Source organism: Cyphellophora attinorum (assembly GCF_001299255.1).
Source record: "Cyphellophora attinorum strain CBS 131958 chromosome Unknown Contig26, whole genome shotgun sequence".
Lineage (NCBI taxonomy): Eukaryota > Fungi > Ascomycota > Eurotiomycetes > Chaetothyriales > Cyphellophoraceae > Cyphellophora > Cyphellophora attinorum.
In genome coordinates this window covers 223141-246508 of record NW_017253254.1, presented here as the reverse complement: position 1 = coordinate 246508, position 23368 = coordinate 223141, and the positions used below count along the sequence as shown (strand labels likewise).

Sequence of the window (23368 nt, the reverse complement as noted above, 5' to 3'; positions counted from 1 at the left end):
CAACAGTGAATCTTGAGTCGTACAATCTTAGCTCGAGGCGAGCCACAGAAAGTCTGAGAAGTTGTGGAGTCCAATCGTACCTCGTAGCAATCGACGCCACCTCACTCCCTTGTGGCGGTGCAGGGCACCAGCCACCTTGACGTAGGCGCCGATCTCATCGCTTGGCATTTTTGGCGGGCATCGAACGAGTGCCCAGCTTATTTGCATGCACGATGATGATTGAAGCGCCGGTTGCTTCAAGCCCATGCGCTGCGCCTCATACGATGTTCGTGATCGTTGTTCTAGCCGCCCATGAGATCTGATGTGGATTTCTGCCAGGAACCTGCGTGACCTTGCTTCCAAGCTCCCTTTATCTTGAAGTTTTGCATGTTGTGTTTCTGTTCCTCTTCTCGTCCCGCTCTCGTACTGATTTCCAGATACCCCTCCATCGCCAGATAGCCAACATCATGGCAGGCCACAATGAACCACAGATGCTGTACAGCGTCAACGGCATCAGAGCCTTCCACGTCCAAGATGGCAGAGAGTCCGAGATCACAACGTCAGGACCACAGACGCTGTCGCTGCTGATGGTGCCGACATCCTCACCATTCGCCGACCTCTCCAGCACCAATCCTTCTTCCGCAGCACCAGAAGAGGACTTCTACCTGCACCTCCACCTCCCACCTGAGCTCGACCAACCCCTCCCCGCAACCACCCAAGTCTACCACAAACCACCCTCCAGCTACCTCATCCCCCGCTGGGATCTCGGCCCAGACTCCGGCGCATTCACCCGCATCGACTTTCCCCGTATCGGCCGCGGCCCCGACCGCGTCACGCAAGAAGAAGTAGACACCTTCGAGACAATCCTCGCACAATGCACCGCCTTCCTCGAGCGCGCCGCCCCACCAGCAGACCACTCCCGCTACGACCCCTCCACCTACGCGCCCGGCGAAGGCTACGTCCAAACCCCTCACTCCTCCGACGAGAAACGCCGCCCCGGCGGCAATGACCCCTACCACCCCTCCCAAGGCCACGGCCAAATCGTCCTGGTCGACGAAGAAAACGGCTCCGTAGTTCGGCGAGCTCCAAAACGGCTACCAGATAGTCGAAGCCACCAACGTGCACGCCGGTCCCAAAACCCCCGTCGAGATCTCCCTCCCCGCCGAGGCGCCGCCGACCAGAACATCATGATCAGCAACGTCTCCGAGGAATACCTCGAGACCTCCCGCCATCCCGCCTACGCCAAATCCACCATCGTGCAGTCCTCCGCGCGCGCTTCAAGACTCCTAGTGACTACCTCCTCATACGTCGCCAACGCCATGACTTCAGGCGCAGACAACTTCCAGCGCAAAACCCAACCGAACCCCAAACCCATGACATTCAGCCCCGCGACCCAACAGCGTCTACGCCAGATCCACTCCTTCACGCAGTCCGCAGCCGGTATCTCCGCCAAAACGGTGGGCCAAGTCGGCCGGGTCGCCCAAAACTTGGGAGCAACCCTCGCCAGAAAGGGAGAGAAATCCAAAAAGGGCTACGACAAGGACGGCAACGTCGACGGCGGGTACAAGCCCGGAATTCTGAACAAGAGCATGATCGCGTTCAGCACTATAGCCGATGGGATCGACCATGCGGGGAGGCAGTTACTGGCGAGTGGGAGCGCGGCGGCGACGAATGTGGTGAACCACAAATATGGGAGTGAGGCCGGGCAGGCGGCGAAGAGTTTGACTGGTGGGGTGAAGAATGTTGGTTTGGTATGTCTTTCATCCTACAGATGTGTGTTCCTGCGCACTTTGCTGACGGTGTGCAACAGGTGTACATTGACGCAGTTGGCGTGTCAAGAAAAGCAGTCCTAAAGTCCGTTGCCAAGGGCATGGTTGTTGGGTAAGAGAATCTCTATTCACGGCCCACCCCGTCTTCCACACTGCTAATAATCGATAGACGCATGCCGAACGGCCAAGCACTCGTAGTAGGCGCCGGCGATGGCGGCGTCGAACCCTCAAAGGATCCTACCTACGCTTCGTCTCAGGTCGCCTCGCCAACGAACTACGGTGCCGGTCAAGGATTCTACGACGTCAAGAGGACGAATACGAATCAGAGCGTGAGCAGCGTAGGGACACCGCTAAGCGCACACCCGAGCCGGGCACAGGGTGTCCCGCCACCGGGCTACGGGCAGCAAGAAGGGTTTGGAAATGCGAATCTGCCGCCTTACGGGGGTGGTGGAGTAGGCGAGGGACTGCATGGGCAAAGGGCGGAGAAGCGATAGTCCAATCCAGGTGGAGTGCACACAGAGCCAAAGGTTATTTGTGCAGCATGCGTGATGATTGATGTACTCATGGAACCAGGGTATTTGCTGTAAGGCGACGGCTTTCGTGTTAGAGAACAATTATATTCATTGCAGCGTCCAACTACGGTGGATAGTCGAGATCAACGGACAAGCGCGAGCCTGACATGCGGGATTATTCGACGTACAATGCACTCGTTCATCGAAATTTCCAACAGTGCAGAACATCCAAGTAACTCGTAGATGAATACTCAGTACATTCAGATCTGGAACAAAACCCTCCTCCCTCCACCCATGACTCCCTTCCATCACCGACCGCCTCAAGCAGCCCCCACTGATCCCACAAACTCTCATCAGGCGGCACACCCCAAGCATACTCACCCAACCCAGCCTCGACTTGACCCAGGATCGTATCATTATTATGCCCCAGCCCAAGAGACCAGCTGTGGAAATCATCTAGACCAAGCTCCAGGGGGAAGTGAGGGTCGTAGGTGGTGTCTTGTGGGGGCAATGTATTGAGAAGATTGTTGCCATGGCCCGCAGTGAGAAATGGTTGCGGTTGATGTAGCGTCATGTCTGTGGGTAGTGGATGGCTGGTGACGGCCTGCATTGGGTCTGTTATCGCGCTTGTGTATGCTGATGCTGTGAAGGTGCCACTGTGCTGCGACGGAGGCAGATCTCATGCCGTAGATTAGGGGCCTGCTGCTGTTGTGCGTAGCCGTCGGTATGTTGCTGTGGCACTGGGGTTGCTGCACGACTTGGTGCACGACTAGGTCGAGCACGTGTGCCCGTACCTGTTCCAGTCGTGTACTGCCTGACAAGCACTTCGAAGACACGAGCAAATCGACCAGCATCTGGCATCTCGCTGACGAACATCTTCATCAGCGACGAGGCCGAGTCCAATGCCGCCGATGCTTGCGCAAAGATGGCAACTTCGTTTGATTGCCTTTCATGGTCCTTTTGCTCGTGCCTGAGTATGGACAATGTGAACATTATTGACAGACCGGATGTGAACAGGATCTGAAAATAGCTGCGAGTCCATGTGATTTGTCCGCGTGAGAACAGAGCGCTGTACAACTCGATCACCCGAGTCGCGCATTGTAGCGTCATCTCGACCAGTGAACGTGGTGTCGGAAGGCCATCAACGGGCATGCGAGCAAGCGCGCCCCGGAGAAGTGTCAATCTGTCTTTCTCGACCAAGTAGTCGTACCACTCGGGCCGCTGATACAGACTCTGCGGATCCGAGAAGATTGGAGCGCTATCTCGCAATGCTTTCAGTTCTGCCAGGAAGCGATGCAGATCCAACCGGACCTGGCCAGCATCAGCGACAGCGGATCGCGAATTCAGCTGATCCTGTGGCGTATGCGAGCTGTAAAAGCGGTTTGAGATCCGTGTTATTGCTCGGCGTAAGGAGACGACGAAGCGGACGACGGAGGCCTCATTCGGTCGTACGATGTTCTGGGAAGCCACTTCATCGAGCGTCTGGGCTTTCGAAGAGATGAGCTCTGCCTCGCTTATCTCAACAGGCAACGCGACCGTGATGTCGTCTTCAGCGATAGCGTAAGGTCGGCCGAGTACTCCGGAGGCAAAACGGTCGTGCACGTAGCAATCCCAGAACAGGTTGCGGTTCATTTGCTCCTGCAGCGGCGTGAGCGGTGCTGTCGGTGGTTGGTGCAGTCCAAGGGCGACACATTGTCGTATACACGTCCTAGCGATGTCCCAAATCGAAATATCGCAATGCTGATACGTAGCGAACCTTGCCACTAGCAGCAAGTTCTGCACAGCGTTTACAGATCCGACAAAGTCGACTTGCTTAATGTATCTTTGAGCAGAACGAAAGTAACCATACGGGTGCTCATCAGTATCGCCGCGTCGGTACGTGGTGACCGAACTGATCGCCAGCAGCATGAATATGCGGTACGAGTCCTCTGACGAGACAATGGCGCCATCAGGTCTGTACACTCGTTGCAACAAGTCAAAGGCGGCGAATTGAGGCAGCAGAGGGTGGAGAATCTGCGTATGCTGCGTGTAGCGCGTGATGAGCATGGTCGCAATCTCCTGAGCTGGTAACGGGTGTGGCTGAATGGCCCAGTCTCCATAGGGAGATGTCGATACAGCTTCCGACGGCTCAAGCTGTATCCTCGTCTGCATCTTCGTAGAGAGTCGATTGAATATGCCCAGCCCGCTTCCATCTCCAACAAAGTGCTTCTTCGCAAGACGTGCATTGTTCGACTCCTGGGGGCTGCGGATGGAAGCAGGACTCTTAGCACTCGCCTCTAGTGATCGAAGCTTCTCCTCCAGCTTCGCGAGAGCATCTCGCGCATAGCGAGTATGCGTGACTGGGTCAACAACTATGCATGCTGACTCGCTTCTTAGACAATTTGAGCATTTGGGGGCCGCTGTGTCGCATCGCGTTTTCCGGATGCGACATCGTTCGCAAGCCGGCAGCTTCAGAGACCCCAATGCATTTCCATCAACTGCCGACATCACCAGCGCCTCATACGAGGCGATACATTCTTCGGAGACTTGTGCCACACACGTTCCACGGCGGCGTTGGTCACTTGTTGTGCTTCAAGTAGTGGAATGAACAAGATGTGGTCACAATAAGAGGTCGGAGGAACAGCTCTTGCTAGCAGTGTGCCAAGCCTGAGGGGTCCCCGGCAGGTCCCCTCACTCAAGCCCGAGACACTGGCGCTGGGGTAGAGCGATATGCACCCTTGTGCACCCAAAAATACATTGTTTTCTTAGGAATATCCCAGAGCTTTGTCCATGAAATCAATGACATGGCGCGAAAGAGGGAGCTGAGCCTCTTGCAAGGCGCGCGTGAGCTCGAGCTTCTCGTTGGCTGGCGCAAGAGCCAAAGACGAGTCGTTGGTCCGCTGAGTCGAGTTTTCCAGTGCGGATAACAAAGCCCATATGACATTCTGGAGTGATGTGGTCAGCCTGCATCGGTCGGAAATGCGCTGCAGTACGTCCATTGACGCTGTCACCAGTTTCATGATCGCCACGTTGCTTATCGAACTTCGGCGATCGGAACCGGGCGGCAATTGTTGTACAGACAGAACGTGTCGTGCCGATAAATACGTGATCACAGCGCTCACGATGTCCAGAACATCAACGATAGACGGAGCAATAGCTGATACATCGAGAGCTTCTCTGTACTTGGCGAGAAAAAATGGCAGCTTCTGCTCAAGATCCTCCACCAGGTGTCCCAACATGGGCATGGTCGAGGCCAGCACTGACGTCCTTCCAAAGTGCTCAGTCAACAGATATGTCAGGGCCCGGGTAATCAGCTGCGATTTGATTGTAGTCATCAGCAGGTGAGCGAATTCCGACGACCCGGTGGACGCAGTGCTATGGGACAGCATGGGTAGCGCTGCAACTTCGACACATGTCTCCCGCCAGTAAGTGAGACTAGACACGCAAGACTCAAGATCTGAGCTCATCTGGCGTCTCCAGTCTGAGACCATACAGGCATAGTGTACTGTCCAGATAAAGAAGGGCTGTAGGTTGATATTGCTCGAGTCTGTTGGACCAGGAGACGTAGCTCGGAGCATACGGAGGGTGATGTCCCCGTTCTCGATGCTTAGGGGCCGCCCCGTGGCCATGGCCAGCGAGCGATCCAGCTTGTAGAGTGTCCAGAACAGAGTAGAGTGCTCTTCTTTTCGTTCGATGTCATCGTAGCTTCTGTGCAAGCCCGCAGAAATTGCTTTGGTGGCGGCTAGACCAACCATATGCCAAGCAGCTCCTACATTGAATCGATGAAGGCATACTGTTGCCGCGAGAAGCAAGTAACGTACAGCCTCTACATCGCCGACTGTGCCGACGACCGTTGGTAGCAGACGCATTCCATGATCAACTAGTCCTTTTGACACATGCCCAGCCACTCGATGGTGCGGACTGGCGAGAATGCCGAGAGACACAGTCAGCGACGTGACCAAGACAGCCTCTGTAGGCAAAATCTGCGACTGGTCGATGTCGTGCCCGGAAGAACGGAGGACCTGATCTAAGGCGGTCTGACAGGTCTCATTAGTGACGACAGGGTACATCTGACCAAGCCCAGAGCAGTACTTGCTGAGAAAAGTCTTCAAGTCGGCCTGACAGAGTGTTTGAAGTTCTTGCTGGTAATGATGGAGGAGGTCATCCGGTGCATTGTGATCTGTGCCGTTTGTCGTCAAAGCTGTCGAAGATGGTGGACAAAGTTTCGTGATTTCTGCCACTAGAGTGGTGAAAGAGACACCTAAAGCTTCACTCATCGATGACATGTCCTGGCGCTCTGGCTCACCCATAGCAGCGACCGACAGATATTCGGCCTCATTGGTGGGCTGGGATACAGCTTGACGCGTCGATGCAGGTGACTCATCGTGGACTTTGCCGACGTAGTGAGGAGAGTCAGACGGGTGCAGGGAGGAATTTCGGCGATGCTGGGTTGGTGAGGTCCCATCTCGCTGTTGCTCCAAGGCGGCGATTTTGCTCTTCAAGTATTCGATTGAGCTTTTACACAAACATCATCAGCAAACCCAAGCTAGGAGCGGGCTATCTCACCTTGACGCGGCCGATCCGTTAGCTGTGCCCGACACCGATGGGTGGCCCCAGACTCGTGGGACGCATTCGGCACCGGCGCGTTCACATTCAACGCAGATCGGCTTCTGTCGCCCGCATTTCTGCTTTCTGCGCCAGCAACGCTGACATGCTTGCGCAAGTTGCGACTCTGTGCTCATGGAAGCCGCGAAGGTGTCACAGTGAGCTTCAAGGAAAGCGCAACGCCAAATCTGTGGAAGGTGCGAGATTCTTGTAGTTGCTGTGGTCTAAAACCATGTTCCGAGGTCTAGTCATCCGGCGAGGAGCAATAATTTTCACGTTCTCGAAAAATATAAACTGTTCCGTTCTCGCATCTATTCATGTTATATATCAGGACTCTTCAAACCATTCTTCCAATCTGGAAGCACGCATAGCGAGTCACGATTCTGGCGACTGAGCTTAAGGTATGAGAAGAAAAGCGCTTGATTGCAGCTAAGGCCGTCTCCGTCGTGCAACTCGTCATAAAGTATCTATGTCCTGATCTCCTGAACGTCCGCTTCCTGTCTCTGCATAGCATACGCATGCAGCTTCTCTACAGCCGCCAGCGCCGTCTCCATCTGTGTCTGCTTGCAAGCTGCACCAGCATGTGGCATGCTCACCACATTCTCATTCCGCCACAGACGCTCGTACCGCTCCTTGGTTGGCGGCTCTTGCTCATGACAGTCAAGACCGACACCCCAAATGCCACCCTCTTCTAATGCCGTGCACATTGCTTCCTCGTCCACGATACCACCGCGGGCACAGTTGATGAGCAGCGCCGTCTTCTTCATGCTGCGCATTTCCTCCAGTCCAATGAGATGACGCGTTTCGGGCGTCAAAGGTACGTGTATCGTGACAACGTCGCTGACGGTGAGCAGGTCCGAGAGATTCCTTACGCGCTTGTGTGGAAGATCTGACCACGCGCCCTCGGGCATATATGGGTCATAGGCGACAATGTCGCAATCATAGCCGCCGCTGAAGATCTTCGCCACCACCTTGCCGATGTTGCCCATGCCGATCACACCGATGGTCGACTTGTGCAGGATCAGACCAGAGCACTGCTCCTTCTTTACGATCTCGCCACGTGCGATCTTGACGTTCACTGAGCTGATCTGTCGAGCCAGACTGGTCGTAAGCGCGAGAACCATCTCCGCCACAGCTCGAGCATTTACGCCGGGCGTGTTGAGGATCTTGACGCCGGCTGCCCTGCATGCTTCGCCGTCAATCTTGTCGATGCCAACGCCTTGCTTGCCAATGGCGCGCAGGTTGGGGCTTGCAGCGATGTCCTCAGCGGTGACATAGCCCGCTCGTACAAGAGCGTACTGGGCGCGTTCCCGCCATTGAGCATGTCCAGGATCTGTTGTACGGACGACATTGAACAGCTCTTCGGCACGAGCCTCGGCTACTGGGTGAAATGTGTCGAGGAAGTAGACTGTGGGCTTGGTGTTGGCTGGCGCCGGTGTGGCTGGCGGTGTGATTGCTGCTGGCGCCATGACTGGTATCAAAGACTTCCTACACAGTTGTTGTGATTCAGATGCTGCTTATGAGTTTCTGATGTGTCTAGTCCACAATGCTGGATGTTCTCGAAAGGCAGTTGTGTCTGATAGCGACTCGGATATCCGTGTTATGGCTTCTAGGCGGTAGCTGTTTGACTTGTTGACAGTGGTGTTACTCTTCCCTTTATGAAGTTGAGTGTACCAGAATGACTCATTCACAACATCCATGCAACAGCGATGGTCTACTCATCTCACATGGTGTTTATATTCCACCATGGAGCACCTGCTCTGGAAAGCTTCCGGGCTAAGCTGCCGAGAACGCCATACAAGGTCTCGATGGCCTCGCAATCGTCCGCATGTCCAGGCCGAGAGGCTGCTCAGCCAACCTTCTGGCAAATTGCCGATCATGCGGAACACTGGGGGGGCTCCGATACATCCGACTTGCTTCCCTCGGAGTCCATCGGTGATTTCGGACCTGCTCCGAAAACATCTGGGTGAGTCTTGGCGACTGCCGACGGAGTTTTTCCAGCGACCTCACGCGGGGACCTTGAACACAGCCACTTTACAGTACCCGCGGTGGGTCGGCGTCCACGCCGATCAACGTCCGGAGGATGATTCTGGGGCTGGAGCTTGGAGATCGTTGGTGAGCCGATGTTCTTGCGGAGATTGGACCTTGTTTACTGGGAGACTTTCGCCGCAAAGTCTGGTTCGATGCTTCGGGCTTGGCCACCACAAGGACACAGAGCCCGGTTTACGCTGTCGGTATCTTGGCTTAAGCAGAATCCCGCCATACGCGCACACAATTCAGCCCAACATTCACGAAGTAGAGGACCATCGGCTCTTCACGTGTACGCCGCGGGTGGTTCTCGAGAGCCCGTCGGACGACTACTTTGCCTCATGGTCTTCGAGTATGTTAGGGTCAGCCCAGTACTCGACTTCTCATCCCAGAGACTGCCGTCTCACTCGAGTCATCATCCCAGCGGCTGCCATCCTATATGACCTCGCGTTCCATAGGTTTCGCAACGGCTACCTCGACTTTGTCAAGCTGGCCTTGAAGTACTTCTGAGCCTCATTTGAAAGAGACTATGCATGCTGACCGCGAATCACAACAGGCAGCAACCGACGTTGAATCGTGCAAAGAACAGTGAATTCCTCCTCACCGAGTCAGTGAAGTGATCATTTTGGTTCGCACCGGATCATCTCTTTAGTCGTGGGTTATAAGTATCTGTCTCGCCCTCGACATCTTCTCCTGCTTTCTTCCCTAGAAGTCAACTGTGCCTCATTGAACTTGCCATCTCAGCAGAAGCATATATTGCTGCTTGATGGGGCGAGTGTCTAATGAAAAGTACTACCCACCCGCGGAGAGCCTTGACACCATATGGGCGTTAGAGCAGAAGTGGGATTAGAATGTATAGTAATCACGACACCGCTGTCAACACTCGACGAGCCCAACCCGCCTACACCTCGACCTTGAATTCACCGATCGTAATGACAGCTGCATTGCATTCCTTGGAGCACAGGAACGTCGTTATGCTAGCCCATGTGGATTCGTGCCATGATGGCATCCTGAAGCTGAGGTTTGACAGCCGCGTGCGTGCTGTGATATGCCTTTACCAGCCTGACACGCCGCCTGCCTCGATTTGAATTTCGAACAGTGGCAGATACAGTGGTGGACACGGTCTTATGGGCTTGTCTCGAGGAATACCAGGTTCTCGAGCATGCTGAAGGCAAGGGCGACGCACAGAGAGCTCAATGATCGCTGTGAACTAAAGAATGAAATGAAAGCCTTCGCCATGACTTGTGAGCTGGGAGAATGAAATGGAGGCTTCGCCATGAGTCGTCTATGTTCTTCATTCATCTCGTAGTCTATACCACTTTCTAGCCTCGAACCCAGCGATCCTCGTTGTAGTCCCCCGACCATCCTGGTCTCTTGTTCATTGCCAACCATAGCAGAACAATTGCAAGCATATCCCTTCCAATTGAGCAGCGTTGCGCCATGACCTCCTAATCCCCAGCACATCCTCCTTCCACCTAAGTAGCGAAGCGCCAGGGGTTGATCACACCAGTACGCTCCTCCTCCTTCTCAATCGCCTTATTCTTCTTCATCGCGTACCACCTAGTCAGAATAACCAGCCCAATCGAAAGCGCACAACCCAAAATCAACAGCCCACCACCCATAACATACCTCGGCGCCTGCCAGGTCAAGAAGAAGTACGGACTGAACCAATGGCTCACCGAGCTCACACAATTGGCAAACGCAACCAGCGCGGCCCTCTTCGTTCGCGGCCTCGGCACCACGGTTGTTTCCCACGACAACTGCAAGTTGAGACCCAGGAAGGGCCCCGAGCAGAGCAGGATAAGCCCAAAGTAGCGTGCGCCGACATTGAGAGTTGAAATCATCAGGATAGCGCCAGCCAAGCACGCAGCCATGCAGGCAACGATGTGCCAGCAGGCCTCGCCGAATCGACCCGAGGACCACGAGACGACCAAACACACAATATAGGCGATGAAGTAGGGCGGCGCTTGCACAAGATATGTTTCCATCTTGGAGAAGCCGAGAGTCTCGACGACGCTTGGGAAGAAATCCTTGAAGGCCTGCGAAAGGATAAGGGCGAAATGGATAGCAGCGAAGAGCCAGGTGAAAGGATCCCTCATGGCCATCATGAATCCCTCCCAGTAGCCTCCCTGGTCATCCTCGACTTGGCCACCGGCGGAAACCTTCATGCGGTACTGGGCCATCTGAGACTCCTCTTTGGTGAAGAAGTACTCGCCCGTGTTATCTGGCCACTTTGGCAGACCCCAGAAGGCGGCAATCGCGACCAAGATGGAGACAATGCCCTCGATGAGGAAGAACCACTGCCAAGAGTGCAGGTTCGCGATGTTGTCCATGTGCTCGAGGATTCCGGCGGCGAGAAAGCCGGAGATAATGTTGGAAACGATGTTGCCAGCGTGCCAGATCGCCATGCGCAGAGGAGACTCCTGCTTGGTGTACCATGAAGAAGTCATGAGCGCCACAGCAGGGATGAAAGGGCCCTCAGTAACACCGACCAGGAATCGACAGATCATGAAGCCAGCAGGCGAAGTGATTGCGGTCATACAGATCGTGACAGCGGACCAGCCCAGCATAATACAGGGAAGGAGAATGCGAGGGTTGCCCTTAGCGATGATGACATTGGCGGGGACCTGGGTGATGATGTATCCGACGTAGAACAGAGAGATGCCAGCAGACCACTCGACATCACTCATGTGGGCGTCTCGTTGGAATCCAGCAAGGCGAGCGTTTGAGACGTTGATACGGTCGAGGTAGTTCATGAGCAACATGGCCGTGATAGTGGTCAAGAAGCGCCAGTCGAGCTTGCTGACGACCTTCTTGTTGATTTTGTCGAGCTCTTCCTTGGACTTGCCAGCCAACAGGTCGTACTGCTGTATCCACAGCTCTTCATTGCTGGTCTGTGCCTGCTCGAGAATCTCAACATTTTGTTCCTTCTCGGTAGAGTTGCGAGGCTCTGGGATTGTTGTCTGATGGGCGGTCTTGGTGTCCATGTTGACGGTGGTGTTTGTTGGTTGAGAGGATGGTCATTCTCATCGAAGGGGCGACATCGAGGCAGACTTATATCCTCCCAGAGCTGGGTCCGTACCCCGAGATCTGGCCATGACGCCAAGCTACGCCAAGGTCTGGGGCGCTGGCGGTCCTCGAGCCTATCCCGCTCTGACTGGGTGGCAGTTGTTGAGGTGGACAGGAACATGTCTTGGTCCTGCGCGCAAGTCTTGGCTGGTGGTTGTCCCGTCCGAGGGACCGATGGCGGAGTGCGGGGACGAGAGGTGGTAGATGGAGGAAAGGTGGAGCGACAACCTCTGATCGGGGACTGTCCGCGACTTATGCACTAAAGTTCCGATGGGGCCGATAATTGGCATGTACGGGTGAAGCGGACGGGAATGCTCCCATCGGCCTCACCCCCAGCTGGGGCCGATGGAACACGTGAGAACTTACCCGCCTCTGCCAAAATCTCACCTCTGGCGTGGCCGTGGTGGAATAAAATCCGCGTGTTGATGGAGAAAATTGGTCGGGGTTTCGGTCGACATCCGTGAGGGGAACATGGAGTCTGCCCGCGACCACTTTGTGCCGGCAAAGACAGTGCCTGGGTACACATGAGACTTTCGCCGACGTTCCGAGTGTAGAGTGACCCTGTTCTGACTCAGTAGAAAGAGATATATACCAAGACCTTCGTCAAAGTGTAAATGTACCACAGACCACATCCAAGCAGCGACATACTAGTCCATTGCTTAGCCAACCACTTCCAAGCAGCGACATACCAGCCCACTGCTCAGCCGACCACACCAAACAACAACACACTCACCCAATTTCTGACCAAGCCAAGCCTCCACCGCAACGATGAGCTTCACAGTCAGCAACCCCTGGCGCGACCGCATCCTCCGGGGCGAAGTCTGCTCCGTCATGTCCGTCAAGTACGCCATCGGCAACGAGATCGCCATGATGACCAAGATGGCCGGCATGGACGGCATGTTCATCGACATGGAGCACTCGGTCATGACCATGCGCGAAGTCTCCCAACTCATTACCGCCTGCAACTACGTCGGCGTCAGCCCCATCGTCCGTATACCGGGAAAGGCACACTGGCAGCTCTCGAGGATTCTCGATGCTGGCGCTGCTGCCGTTGTTATCCCACATTGCGAGACTGTGGAGCAGGTGAAGGAAATTGTGAGGGATGCGAAGTACTGCACGACGGATCTGCCTGAGGGACGGCGAGGGTGTGCTGGTAATCAACCTATCCTCAATTTCCAAGCGGTGCCGACTATGGTTCAGAACAATCTTCTCAACCGGGAAACAATGGTTTTGCCTATGATCGAGACTCCCGGCGCGGTCGAACTGGCAGACGAGTTCTTCGCCATCCCGGGCGTAGACGGTGTGTTGGTTGGAAGCAACGACCTGTGCACAGACCTGAAGATCCCAGGCCAGTACGACAACCCACTATACCTCGACTCAGTCACCAAGGTCATCCAGGCCGGCGTGCGAGCAGGCAAGCCCATCGGCATTGGCGGGATCGGAGGCCGGCTCGACCTGCTGGAGAAGTTCTTCGCGATGGGCGCCACTTGGAGTCTGAGTGGTGCCGACGGCGCAATGCTGCAAGCTGGCATGCAGAAGCTCGGGAGGACATACGCTGAGATGAACACAAGGGTGCTCGAGGCAAGAAGGATGGCAAACTCGACGTCAACACAAACAGCAGAAGAGCCGAAGGTGCAGGTACAGAGCACAGTGAGGGAAATTGCTGCACAGACGGCTTGATGGCTGAAGCGGCCCATAGATTTGATGAGCGTTAAATTGTAATATACACATTCTCCACAGACTATTTGCGTCATCCCAAAAACATCGAACATAATTGTCATCATCTCGTCAGCTTGTTGGCCGTTCACTTGTACATCGGCGGCGCTCCTGGCTGCTGATAGTTCTGGAGAGGAATGGCAGGTCCATGCCCCTGAGGTGTCACTCCTGGCTGCTGGCCATACCAGCCACTCTGCTGTTGCGCTTGCCCTTCGCGAAAGTTCATTGCTGCAGGTGTGTTCATAGGCCCAGTCTTCCTCATCTGCTTTCTGCGCTTCAGCAGGACGAGTGCCAGGATCGCGACCCAAATCACTACCACGACAACAATGAAGCCAATGATGGGTCGGGTGTAGCCAGCGAAGCGGAATCCGGAGATGCAGTTGGCGGTGCCCAGACCCATAGCAGCGGGACCGAAGATTCTGTGGGAGATCATGAACTTCCATGGCTGCTGTGTCCGGCGGTAGATGGCGTGTCCGACGGCGCCGAGAATGACAGCGAGGAACATGAACACGAATGCGATAAGTCCAATCACTTGATGAGGGGCATTGATGTTGGGTGACTGCAGGTCCACCGTTAGTTTTGTGGAGGCATGGAGGGGAAGACGGGAGATACTCACGATGCCTTGATTCTTGCTTGCTATAATGCCAAGACCAATTGATGCAGTTACGAAGATGAATGCCAACGTCTGTACGCCGGCGTGAATAAGAACCTTGTCCAGCAGTCGCAAAAGCGCGTAGCCAGCGGGCAGAAGAATGACAAAGGTGATGAGCGCCAGAATTGCATGGACCTTGATGGCGGTTGACTTGCCAGCGAATGGTCCACCGCCGCTTCCGAAAGACGGTCCGTCGTTGTCGTCGTTGTCGTCATCATCGTCATCACCACCGGTCGAGACAGTATCGGACAGCGCGAACGATGGAACACCAGGAGTGCCACTTGCAGTGCGCATATCAATTTCGAACACTCCTTTCTGCTGATGAATGTTGATATTCGCGTTGAGGTCATCGCTCTCGACAGACCCAGCTGGTCCCATGGCCCAGATCATGGGCTGATTCCCACTTGTAGTGTCTATGCTATTGCTTCCGCCCCACGTGCGACATCCCACACACATGCCGCGCACGACGAAACTGCCATTGACTATGCCAGACTCTGGCAAGAGGATGAATGTCACATCGGAGTCGTGCTCCGGCATGCTGTGGCCGGTGGTCGTTCGCGGGGAGACAGTGAGGCCATTCGTAGTGTTGGGGTAGACCACGAACATGAGACTGTCACTCATGCCTGAGCCGATGCCGAATGCAGCCCAGCCAACGCCTCGTGACGGCAGGCGAAAGTTGAGGAAGAGCGTGTCGGTGGAATTGTCCGGTACGTTAATGGCGATGCCGAGCCCATTGCTGAGAGTCTGCGAGGCTGACGCAGGGTTTTGCGCTGAAGCGGTGGCTAGAAAGCCGACGAGGGAGAGGATGGTGAGCGCAAGGCTCGCAAATGATCGTGGGACCATCATCGGTCGATGGCGACGAGCTGGTCGCGTGCGCGATGGCAAGTCGTATGCTTAGGCTGCGCTGGCGCAAGTTCGTTCAGACAGCGCGCACGGATCTCGAGCTGGGGATGTTGGTAGAAGTGTTGGAAGAGGGGCTTTCGGGACTGAGAATCGAAACGATGTTATAGGGCCACCACGTCTGCTATGTCAGTCGACAAGTAGTGCGCAGACCTTGCGTCTCAGATGTCAACGGTGCTTGCGAAAGGAGTGGTTTCAAATAGACGGTGCGGCTGCAGAGTAGGAAAAGGCCACAGCAGCACGCGGCAGTCCTGCGGCCGCTGCCATCTTGCTCTTATCCATGCAGCCCAGAAACACAAGCTTCCAGGATGCCGACAGCGTAGTAGGGAATTTCACGACAATCGAATCAAATCTGCATGTTGCAGTGCTCGGCTCTGTTGGCAAAGTGGTTGTTTTGATTTCATCGCCGTCTGACTTTCCCAAGTAGAGTTTACCGTACCTGGATCGCCCAACCGGAGACCCGATGATTGGGTCATCGGTCCCAAGATTGAAGTGAGCTAGCCGCCTAGCGTGGGCTTCAGGGGCCCGAAATTGACGCTGAAAATAGGGTCCAGCCCGTCCCTGGTCTAGGCCACCTGGGCAGCCAATGGAGGAGATGACATTTCAGTGCCGCTACGCTTCCAAGATCCTGGGTGATAGACAAGCGAGTTTGAGGTTCGGTTTCAGAAGGCGCTGCTCTGGCGGTCGTTGAGAGGCTGAGCACTGCTGCGTCGCCAGTGTAGCGTGAGCGTCGTAACAGGCGCTCTGAGCTGGACATCGATGGCTCGTGACTGGCGCCACGAATGCCGACGCTGCGCGTGGCCGAAAGCTAGATCGAGAACGTTGAAATGCGGGCGAGCGGGCGTCCATTGTCGTTGAGTCTTTCGTCTGTGGCTTGCATGCCAATCGATAAATTGATGCTCAGTCGCCGGCCTTGCATACAGTCACACGAGCTCTTTTCAATTCGACCAATACGGATGCCTCGCAGTGTGTTGGAACACTGCGTCATGCACAAGGTGACTCGACTGCGAAGGCATTACATGAAATGCGCGATGGTCGTCTGGCGCGGTGAGTATGATCTGTACTCGAACTCGTCATGCATGTTGAGAACTTTGGTGTTTGTGCAGCCAGACATTCTTACCCATCAAATTGGACATTTCTTGGCACAATGTTTTCGCATCAATCTCGGATTGGCATGCACGATTCGACGGCTTTCAACACATCATAGAGGCCGGCAATCTAGATTGCTCAATGGCACCACTCTCACGAGACGACAACAGCCTCTCAGGTCAGACACGAGCTATGAAGCCCACTCTAAGCAGCTCTCTATATCACCCCACCAAGCAATAGCCAGATCTCTCCAATAGAACGACCGTCTCTCCCACTGAGGACGATCACTCACCTTCGGAAGCACGGACTTGCCCCGCTGAACATACGTCGAAGTGAAAGGAAAGAACGGCACTTCCTTCATCTTCTGCCGCTCACTCTGCTTGAGCCGAGGGACTACCATCTTCGTACCGTCGTCTTTCATCTTCTTAAGGATCCGGCACGCGAACTGTGCTGTCGTGTCTGCTGCGAGAGTCCAGCTTGAGTTGATATAGCCGATCACATACATCACATTGGGAAGGTCTTCGAGCATTGAGCTCTTCCAGACGAAGTGCTGGGATACGTCGTAAGGTTTGTCGTCCACCATGATCTCGATGCCGCCCAGGGGCTGCAGCTTCAGACCTGTTGCTGTGATGATAACATCTGGGTGAAGCTCCTCGCCCGACTTCAGGATAATGCTGGTCTTGGTGACCTTGTCGATGGCGCCGGTCTTGACACTGGCTCGTCCACTCCTGAGCTAGCCCAGAACTCTCCATTGCGATCAACGCACAATCTCTGCTGAAACGGCGTGTATGATGGCGTGAAATCCGGAGCCAGATTCATCCCAGCAGGTAACAACTTCATGGTCTGCGCATTCATGGCTTTCGTTGCAGCCTGAGGGAACTTGTCACAGAACGTGACTATGAAGATCGACATTAGGATCCATTTTACCCGGATGAACCAAGACGCCATTCTGGTCGGCCACAGGAGTTTCACCACTCGATCATACAGACTGTCGTCGTACTTTCCCTCAATGATGTAACTGGGTGAGCGTTGCAACATAGTCACGTGAGCGGCCTCCTGAGCCATAGCCGGCACGATGGTGATCGCCGTGGCGCCGGAGCCGATCACCACGATATTCTTGTTACGGTAGTCGAAGCCTGAAGGCCAGAATTGGGGGTGTATGGTTGTGCCGCCAAAGTTTTCGATCCCAGGTATGTGCGCCTCGAGTGGCACTTTGTTGTCATAGTAGCCTGTCCCGAGCAGGAGGAAGCGTGCTCTGATCACTGTTTGGGTAACGCTGGTATCACGTCCTCCGACTGTCACGTCTAATGACCAACTCTTGGAAGCCGTTGACCATGACATGCGCTCGACTCGGTGCTGGTATAGAATCTTTGAGTCGATGCCTTCCGCTGCAGTGCATTCTTTCAGATACTCCATGATCGTTGCGCGTGGTGCGATGATCTCTTTTCGGGTCCATGCACGCCACGGGTAGCCGAAAGTGTGCATGTCGGAGTCAGACCGAGTCCCTGATGAAGCGTGGTGAGTACAACATTGCAAGCGTTGTGCCGATCTCCTCTGCTCCGTGCCAGGCGGAGCTACCTACCTGGATACTGGAACAGGCTCCATGTCCCACCCAATTCATGGCGACCTTCAAGCACGCAGTACTTCAGGTCTTTGCCCATGCGTTCCTGCAATCTGTACGCGAACCCGATCCCTGCTATACCAGCGCCGATTACACAGACGTCGTAGTCCAGCTGGTCGTCCGATACCGCGTTCATAGTGGCGATATGCGATCGATTGCTCGCGTAGATCTTGTGCTCGAGTGAGGAGCTCGACAACTCCCCGTCACAAAGCTTACACAGACTAGGAAGGCACTCGCCGTTCGCGGAATAACATACGACATAGTACGATCAATAAAAGCGCTGAAGAGAAGGTCGTAGAAGAGAGAATCCGGCCCAAGGTTGATTAACAGATCATGCGAGACCTCGCTCTTACCTGCTAAGCCCAGCGCGGCGTTGTCCCTGCCGCAGGCAAGTCGTGGAAGGAGTGATGGATCATCGCAAGGGCTGGGCGCCTTGCGAGCGCCTGCACAGATAGGCATGGCAATGATGAACTAACGAAATCCTCCGTTCGAGACACGAGATAGATAAGATGGCTTCGCAGGACTCTCTGATGAGGCCACGAGGCGTAGCATGATTGTGCTTCCACCACGCATTGTTGGATACTGCTGTTCACGTGGGAGACGATGGCAAAGTTGCGGCGTTGTCGAATTCAGGTTACCCTGTAGCACTGGCTGTCACTTTGGACGCCCGCCGGAGGTGTCGCAACATCAAGAGACCGAAGACGCTGCTTGGATGCCGGTGTTGATGGCAGATACTGTCTATGGACCATGTTTAGAAGTATCTTTGGAAGTTACACTCCTCAGCTAGACCTTCAAGGCTGGTGACAAAGCGAAGGACCTTACCACCACTCGGAGCTAGTTGTGGATATCTCCGGCCAGAAATATTTCGATACGTCCCACGTCTGCTGTCCGATGAACTCTGCTACATTTATGCACAATAGGTGACACGCGCGACGACGATGGCGCCTTCCATGGTTGCAGGCTTTCTGGCCCTGCCAATCACCCTGCGCTCATCAATCGCCTCATCACCGGATGCTATCCACTATCTCTACCTTAAACCACACGAGCCCAAGGACGCAGACGAAGATGCCACGCGCTCTCTGTTTCTGGTCAACATACCCATCACTACGACACCGCAACATCTCAAGCACTTGTTCGCGACACAGCTGTCCGGTGGCAGGGTAGAAGATGTGCATTTCTCAGAAGACAGCGCCGGCAGGCCAGGCATCGCGGCCGGGACAACCAAATCGCGAAAGAGGAAACGCTTGACCGCAGAAGAAATCGAGGCTGGGCTTGACAAACACCGATTGCCACAAGTATTTGAGCGTGATGTACATATCAGTGGATCGACAGCAATCATTGCCTTTGTGGACAAACCAAGCATGGAGTTGTCGTTGAAGGCCGCCCGCAAAGCTATAAAGGCTGGCAAGGAGATTGTTTGGGGTGAAGGCATAGAGGATCAGCTGCCGCCGCTGGGGCTGAAGAGGTATCAGCAGGCTAATCAGCTTCGGTATCCCTCGAGGCGGGAGCTGCTGCGATGTGTCGATAATTACATGACTGCGTATGCACAGATGGAGGACGCTCGTGCACTGGAGAATGCCAAGAAGCGACAAATGCCGGACGAAGATGGTTTTGTTACGGTTGTACGAGGATCGAAGGGTGGTCTGCGAACGGAAGACGCCAAAGGTCTGGACGAGAAGCAACGTGCCAAGGACGAGGATCGCTCTGTCAATGACTTCTATCGGTTCCAAATGCGGGAGCGACGGAAGGCCGAGCAGGAGGAGCTGTTAAAGAAGTTTGGCGAAGACAGGACCAAGGTCGACGCGATGCGTCGGAAGCGATTGTCTTCGAAAGGATGAATGGACTTCTCGGCGTCTTCTGACGATAACTGACAGCTGGAGTCCGCCTGACCAATTTCTTGCCACTAAGACTTCATTGGAGTAACCCTCACACTGAGCTCACTTGTCCGTTGCCCTGCAATCACATCTCAAATCAACACGTTACTTGTTGCTGGGCATATTCACTGCCCTCTCATTGCAGCCAAGGCACACTAAGCTGCAAAGCGTATAGTGTGATGCCTCACGTCTATATCTTTCCATTCGTTGCTCCCAGATACTTGGGATGTTCTCCAAACCTTCTCGTCAGTCAACATGGCGAAGGCCACACAGGAAGCGAGAGCCGCGAGTCAGGCGAACGCCGAGCAGGCGAGACAGGCGAAGCAGGAGGAGAAGAGAATCGCAGCTATTCTGCAGGTGGGTACCGTCTCTACTGTTCCAGAGTCCTCCTACTGACGAGTTCTCATCAGAACCCGAACAAATTCGGCCCCTACTTCGGCAAACTACCGCCAGAGATCCGCAAACTGATATATAGCTATCATATCGAAGCCTACGACCACACTTTCCTCGAAGTGAAAGAGGAATACTATCCCTACATGCCTCTTCCATGCCACGGATACCAGATCACTGCTTCAACTCCGTTCTTGGATCTCCTCAAAGTCAGCAAGACCATCAAGAGCGACATCAAAGAGCTTTTTGCCAATGACCAGGTCGTGTTCTTTGCAAAACTCGACCTCAAGCACGAGGACAGCGGGAAGCGGTTTCGCAGAGGCGATGGAGTAGACTTCAGAATGCGTGCGTCTGCCAGACGTTACGGCCCTCTGGAATTACACATGTCCAAGCTCAGCTGGGACGGACGACGAGGCATTGACTGGCTGGAACATTGGACGGTTGGTTGTGCGCGCGACGTCAACATGCACAAAGTCTTGTTGTGTTGTGGTGGAATGAATGCTGATGAACTCGATATGGCGCGTCGGGTGGGATGGTATGATTGGGACGAGGCGGAGGGCGAGGACGCGGGCGCAGACTGGAACGATGATGGGGGCGAGGCTGCAAGCATGAGCGAGAGCGAGATGTACAGCAGAGCTCAGCAAGCATGAATGGAAGAGGTCCTAGTCAATGATATCGAAGTCTCAGGTCAGTGCCCTCCTGGTGTGACCTACCCGATATGCCAAATGATGAGGCCGCTGGGGCCATATGAGTCCAGATCGCTCTCGCGTTTGGCCGAAAAGATTACAACAACCAGCCTACAATGTCTTCTCAATATGTCTGATGGCTCTCAAACGACTCTTCGAGTTGCCTTGATGATGGGAAATTTCGTGCTGACAGGCGTCGCAGACAGGCCTTACATGGACCGCCAGCAAATGCCACAATGCGCTCGATTGTGCCTTCCAGCTAGCTCTAAGCGACTTCATCGAGGCGTCTTACGGTACAAAGACCTCGTTCTCGAGGAGCGCAGTCCTTTGTGCAGATATCACATACGCATTATGTCAACAAAGCCCCGCGACCACAATATGCATTTCCTCCATGTCCCCATTGTCACAGTTGTGACAAACTAACCTTTGTGTCAGATAAAGCCACACGATCGTCCCTTCCCATCCTCCATTAGACTTTCCCCCAGCTTCATCAGAGTACTTACCATACGTGCACAGTTCACCCACCAGCAATCACACGAAATGACAAAATCAAAGCCAAGCAAAGCCCCTACCGGCGCCACCATCAAAGAAGTCACGACCCTCCTCTCCAAAGCCCAACCCTTCCTCGAGCCCGCCCAAGAAATCCTCTCCCTAACCTCGACCGCAGTGAGAGACCTGCAGAAGCCAGTCAACAAGTCCAAGGCCAAGAAGGCCAAGGTTGTCATCGAGCTCGCGAAGAAGGCGACTGCCGTTGCGAGCGAGGCTAGTATGAAGCATAAGAAGCAGAAAGGGTTGAAGAAGAAGGAGGTCGGCGAAGATGAGCTGCCGCTGCTGCAAGAGCAGTCGGAAGCTAGGCATTATTACGATGGGCAACGATCTGACAGATACTATTACGATGTCGAAAGGCATGAATGGGAGCAGCCTGGAGAAAGGAGCCACCGTAAGTATTATCGTCGGTATTAGGGCAGCTTGCCTTGCGACAACAGTCTCGCGACCTGCATCATGTCTCGCAGGAGGCTGCCGTGCATGAGTGAGTCAAGGAAACTGCTTCACTGACTTACAGCCCGTGAAGTCAGTGAAGTTTTGAAGCGTATACACGAGGCGCAGGGCGGCTGTGTCCTCTTGCCTGAGTCATCGTGATTGATGAAATTCAGCTATACAGAGATGTGAGTTCCTTGCCCAACCCAAATTCGTTCATCGATATTCCAATTTCCATCGCAAACTTGTCTCTTCAAACGTCGTCAAACACTGTTGGCAAACACTGTCGCATCAATCTAAGAGCACAGATCAGGGCGCTATCGGTCTCGTGATCTTGTCTTCCATCGTGTAAGATCCCAGACTCGCGCTCGCAATATGTATACATACTCACTTTCTTCCAGGACCGCAATGGACCAACAACTAGCAGAGAAGCTGCAAAATGGGGAGGTTCTCAACTACTCCGCAACGTCGGCCACCAGTGCCTGGCGCAACGGAAGCCTACCACCAGCAGTCCGACGGCCACCACGGGCAGAATGGGTTCCAGGAGTATGTACTCTGCCACTCCCGCGGTCGAGGAGGAACGCCAATGGTTTCTCGCCGCTCGCCAGCACCAACAAACTCGACGAAGACGCTGACCTCGCCGCTGCGATTCAGCGATCATTGCACGACGTGACTGCACCCAGCGGATCCATCGGGTCTATGACCGGCTTAGACGCAGACCTCGCTGCTGCGATCGAAGCATCGACACTCCTCTCTATTGCCTCTCACAACACCACGTCGCGACCGTCATCCACAACAGACCTCAGAGCTCTCGAAGTCCATGCCGCCACCTTTCCCAATGGCCACGCACTGATCCCGACCTCAGGAGAGAGTCTCCTTTGCGGAGGACGCGCCATCATCGCGAGCTGGCCGCACCAGGTGCCCTCTGATATTGCTCCGCCCACGATGGAGGAGCTGATGGACATTGTGAGAGGCGTTGCGTTCCGAGAGGTCATGCTGCGGTCACGCGGTGAGCTGCTGGAAAATAATGAAAAACCAAATCAGAATTCGAGCAAGCCTGACGTCGAAGAGCATAACGACGTCCCCTTCTTCCGCCCTGTACTCAGCAAGTCGAAGAAGAAGCGGCTGCGGAAGCAACGCGGGAAGCTGCAATCCCAGCATGATAAAAATACCGAATCGAAGGTCACATCGGCGAACAATAAAGAAGAACCACTCTCAGCATTTCTCGATAACACGACCTACTTCTCTCCCGACCAAATGGACGTCCTCCTCGACCTGCTCGGCTGGCGCCGCGGCATAAGATTGCGTCTGGGATATCTCGAGAACGGCGTGCCGAAGCTATTGTGTCGGGACAGTGGCGATAATGGCGAGGAAGTCAAGGTGTTGTGGGTATACTTCGACACCAGTGGGATTGGGCATTACAGTGGGTTGCGCGCGCTGTGAAGAAGACAAACGGTAGGACATGGAGTTAGGGTTTCTCAAAGCTGGATGGTCGGAGGACATGCGATATCGTCCTAAGTG

General features: G+C 54.6%; 11 protein-coding genes across 11 annotated transcripts; 6 read left to right on the top strand and 5 right to left on the bottom strand.

Annotated features, from left to right (window-relative positions):
• Nucleotides 1-446: 446 nt before the first annotated feature.
• On the top strand, nt 447-2242 carry AB675_3674 (Spartin; the record flags this gene model as incomplete). The annotated part of the gene is made up of 3 exons (XM_018143746.1): nt 447-1730; nt 1790-1860; nt 1918-2242. The coding sequence occupies 3 exons, from the start codon at nt 447-449 to the stop codon at nt 2240-2242; spliced, it is 1680 nt and encodes a 559-aa protein (XP_017997066.1).
• A 636-nt stretch (nt 2243-2878) lies between these two features.
• AB675_3673 (putative transcriptional regulatory protein) lies at nt 2879-4411 on the bottom strand (the record flags this gene model as incomplete). Its single annotated transcript, XM_018143745.1, has 1 exon — nt 2879-4411. The coding sequence occupies one exon, from the start codon at nt 4409-4411 to the stop codon at nt 2879-2881; it is 1533 nt and encodes a 510-aa protein (XP_017997009.1).
• Nucleotides 4412-5004: 593 nt separating this feature from the next.
• Nucleotides 5005-8313, bottom strand: AB675_3672 (Hydroxypyruvate; the record flags this gene model as incomplete). Its single annotated transcript, XM_018143744.1, has 2 exons — nt 5005-6754; nt 7361-8313. The coding sequence occupies 2 exons, from the start codon at nt 8311-8313 to the stop codon at nt 5005-5007; spliced, it is 2703 nt and encodes a 900-aa protein (XP_017997100.1).
• A 2034-nt stretch (nt 8314-10347) lies between these two features.
• On the bottom strand, nt 10348-11859 carry AB675_3671 (putative transporter; the record flags this gene model as incomplete). Its single annotated transcript, XM_018143743.1, has 1 exon — nt 10348-11859. The coding sequence occupies one exon, from the start codon at nt 11857-11859 to the stop codon at nt 10348-10350; it is 1512 nt and encodes a 503-aa protein (XP_017997045.1).
• An 850-nt stretch (nt 11860-12709) lies between these two features.
• On the top strand, nt 12710-13621 carry AB675_3670 (2-keto-3-deoxy-L-rhamnonate aldolase; the record flags this gene model as incomplete). The annotated part of the gene is made up of 1 exon (XM_018143742.1): nt 12710-13621. The coding sequence occupies one exon, from the start codon at nt 12710-12712 to the stop codon at nt 13619-13621; it is 912 nt and encodes a 303-aa protein (XP_017996989.1).
• Nucleotides 13622-13745: 124 nt separating this feature from the next.
• AB675_3669 (uncharacterized protein) lies at nt 13746-15152 on the bottom strand (the record flags this gene model as incomplete). The annotated part of the gene is made up of 3 exons (XM_018143740.1): nt 13746-14216; nt 14274-14484; nt 14569-15152. 3 exons carry the CDS (start codon nt 15150-15152, stop codon nt 13746-13748), a joined length of 1266 nt encoding a protein of 421 aa, XP_017997048.1.
• A 1336-nt stretch (nt 15153-16488) lies between these two features.
• Nucleotides 16489-18055, bottom strand: AB675_3668 (FAD-containing monooxygenase EthA; the record flags this gene model as incomplete). Its single annotated transcript, XM_018143739.1, has 3 exons — nt 16489-17011; nt 17065-17803; nt 17881-18055. The coding sequence occupies 3 exons, from the start codon at nt 18053-18055 to the stop codon at nt 16489-16491; spliced, it is 1437 nt and encodes a 478-aa protein (XP_017997106.1).
• Nucleotides 18056-18857: 802 nt separating this feature from the next.
• AB675_3667 (Ribosomal RNA-processing protein 7) lies at nt 18858-19757 on the top strand (the record flags this gene model as incomplete). The annotated part of the gene is made up of 1 exon (XM_018143738.1): nt 18858-19757. One exon carries the CDS (start codon nt 18858-18860, stop codon nt 19755-19757), a length of 900 nt encoding a protein of 299 aa, XP_017997011.1.
• A 291-nt stretch (nt 19758-20048) lies between these two features.
• Nucleotides 20049-20833, top strand: AB675_3666 (uncharacterized protein; the record flags this gene model as incomplete). Its single annotated transcript, XM_018143737.1, has 2 exons — nt 20049-20150; nt 20204-20833. The coding sequence occupies 2 exons, from the start codon at nt 20049-20051 to the stop codon at nt 20831-20833; spliced, it is 732 nt and encodes a 243-aa protein (XP_017997072.1).
• A 576-nt stretch (nt 20834-21409) lies between these two features.
• Nucleotides 21410-21832, top strand: AB675_3665 (uncharacterized protein; the record flags this gene model as incomplete). The annotated part of the gene is made up of 1 exon (XM_018143736.1): nt 21410-21832. The coding sequence occupies one exon, from the start codon at nt 21410-21412 to the stop codon at nt 21830-21832; it is 423 nt and encodes a 140-aa protein (XP_017997123.1).
• Nucleotides 21833-22255: 423 nt separating this feature from the next.
• On the top strand, nt 22256-23290 carry AB675_3664 (uncharacterized protein; the record flags this gene model as incomplete). Its single annotated transcript, XM_018143735.1, has 1 exon — nt 22256-23290. One exon carries the CDS (start codon nt 22256-22258, stop codon nt 23288-23290), a length of 1035 nt encoding a protein of 344 aa, XP_017997029.1.
• Between the last annotated feature and the right edge of the window lie 78 nt (nt 23291-23368).